Source organism: Agrilus planipennis, unplaced genomic scaffold (assembly GCF_000699045.2).
Source record: "Agrilus planipennis isolate EAB-ADULT unplaced genomic scaffold, Apla_2.0 scaffold104, whole genome shotgun sequence".
Taxonomy (NCBI): Eukaryota; Metazoa; Arthropoda; class Insecta; order Coleoptera; family Buprestidae; genus Agrilus; species Agrilus planipennis.
This window is the reverse complement of record NW_020438892.1, coordinates 771,488-772,933: the sequence shown is the minus strand read 5'-3', so window position 1 is coordinate 772,933 and position 1,446 is coordinate 771,488. Positions and strand designations below refer to the sequence as shown.

At 34.4% G+C, this 1,446-nt stretch overlaps 1 protein-coding gene across 1 annotated transcript in view; it reads right to left on the bottom strand.

The window, feature by feature from the left end:
• Positions 1–1,446, bottom strand: part of LOC112904013 (farnesol dehydrogenase-like) — a gene marked incomplete at its 3' end in the record, with an annotated part of 15,980 nt that continues 14,534 nt past the window's right edge. The window contains exons 2-4 of the mRNA XM_025973044.1: positions 446–913; positions 150–302; positions 1–36 (exon numbers count right to left, since the gene is read on the bottom strand). Coding sequence (XP_025828829.1) covers positions 1–36; positions 150–302; positions 446–913 — 657 coding nt within the window. The remainder of the gene's footprint in view (positions 37–149; positions 303–445; positions 914–1,446) is intronic.

Sequence of the window (1,446 nt, the reverse complement as noted above, 5' to 3'; positions counted from 1 at the left end):
CTGATCACCAACTGGACGAATTAATAGTTCCTGAACCTAAAAAGTTAAGAAAACTTTTAATAAAGCAAACAAAACCAATAAATAAAAATGTGTTTAAAATTAATTAAATAACCTTATTATATCTCAATTAATAGGATTTAAAAACGTACTTGTACATGAGGAGGAGTGCCCAGAACGTACAAAACGCCGTTCGCTATATCTTCAGGATTTAAACCTTCTGCCTTGAAGAACGACAAGTCAGGGTTAATTTTGATACCACTTGATTCACGAAATTCTGTTTTTACGTATCCTGGACTCAGACTCTAAAAAATTGTGTATTAATGCAAAAAGATACGATTAACCACACCCACAGGATATTTATGGTAGCTCAGGTAGGTACAATAATTTCAGGGGCAGGGAATTTTCAGATTTGAAAACTGAGTACTACGAGAATTTTGAAACTTACTGTTATTTTAATTTTTAATTTGTTTTGGATAAATTCGTGCCTCAAAGTCTCACTTAGGGCTGTGACAGCATGTTTGCTGGCAGGATAAGCATTGGATCCTGGAAAGTTTAACACCTGATGACCAACAAGACTGTTAATGTGAATGATATGACCGTCTACATTGTTAGCCCTCATGTCTTTAACAGCTTCTCTTGTCGCTATACTCAATCCAATTACGTTTGTGTCAAATATGTCCTTCCATTTTTGTGTATCACTTTCAATTAATGAACCGTATCTTGCAACCCCTGCATTATTTACAAGGACGTGTATGGGTCCAAGATTCTTTTTAACCCAATTGAACCCATCGATTATTTCGTCTTCTTTGGTCATGTCCACTTTGACCGCATGAAGATTTCCTTTAGCATTACCTCCTTGTAGTTTTTTAGCAAGTTCTTCAATTCTTTCTTTTCTTCTAGCGAAACCAGCAACCTATCGATTGTTATAATGGTTGATGAAGATAATAACGGGATAGAATTGTTTTAATTGACAATAATTCGTACACAATCGTTGGGTTTTATTCTAATCGTTAGTACAAATACTCAAAATAACTCATTTAGAGCAGGTAAAACTCAAATATAAAGTAACAATATACAGTGTAAACTGTATATAACGACACTTAAGGGACTGGACATTTTTCGGCGTTATAAAGGGTGGCCGTTAAATGGAGAGAAATAAAAGATATTATTTTACTATTCTACGACAATATGCATTTGCCAATATAGCACACATTTTGCACACGAACATTATTATTCGTACGTTGCCTATAGTCTGTTATCTTCGTCTGATGTTTTTTGCTGCTCCAACATTTTAATTGTATTTTGTTACGTATCTTACTCATATCTTGAGATACTGCTGGATCAATTTGATTATATAAAAAGTATTTTTTTAATAGTTTCGCTGCATCAAGTGCTTGTTTGATGCTTGGTGGAGGGACAGGATCGTCTTCTTCAACAACGTACACA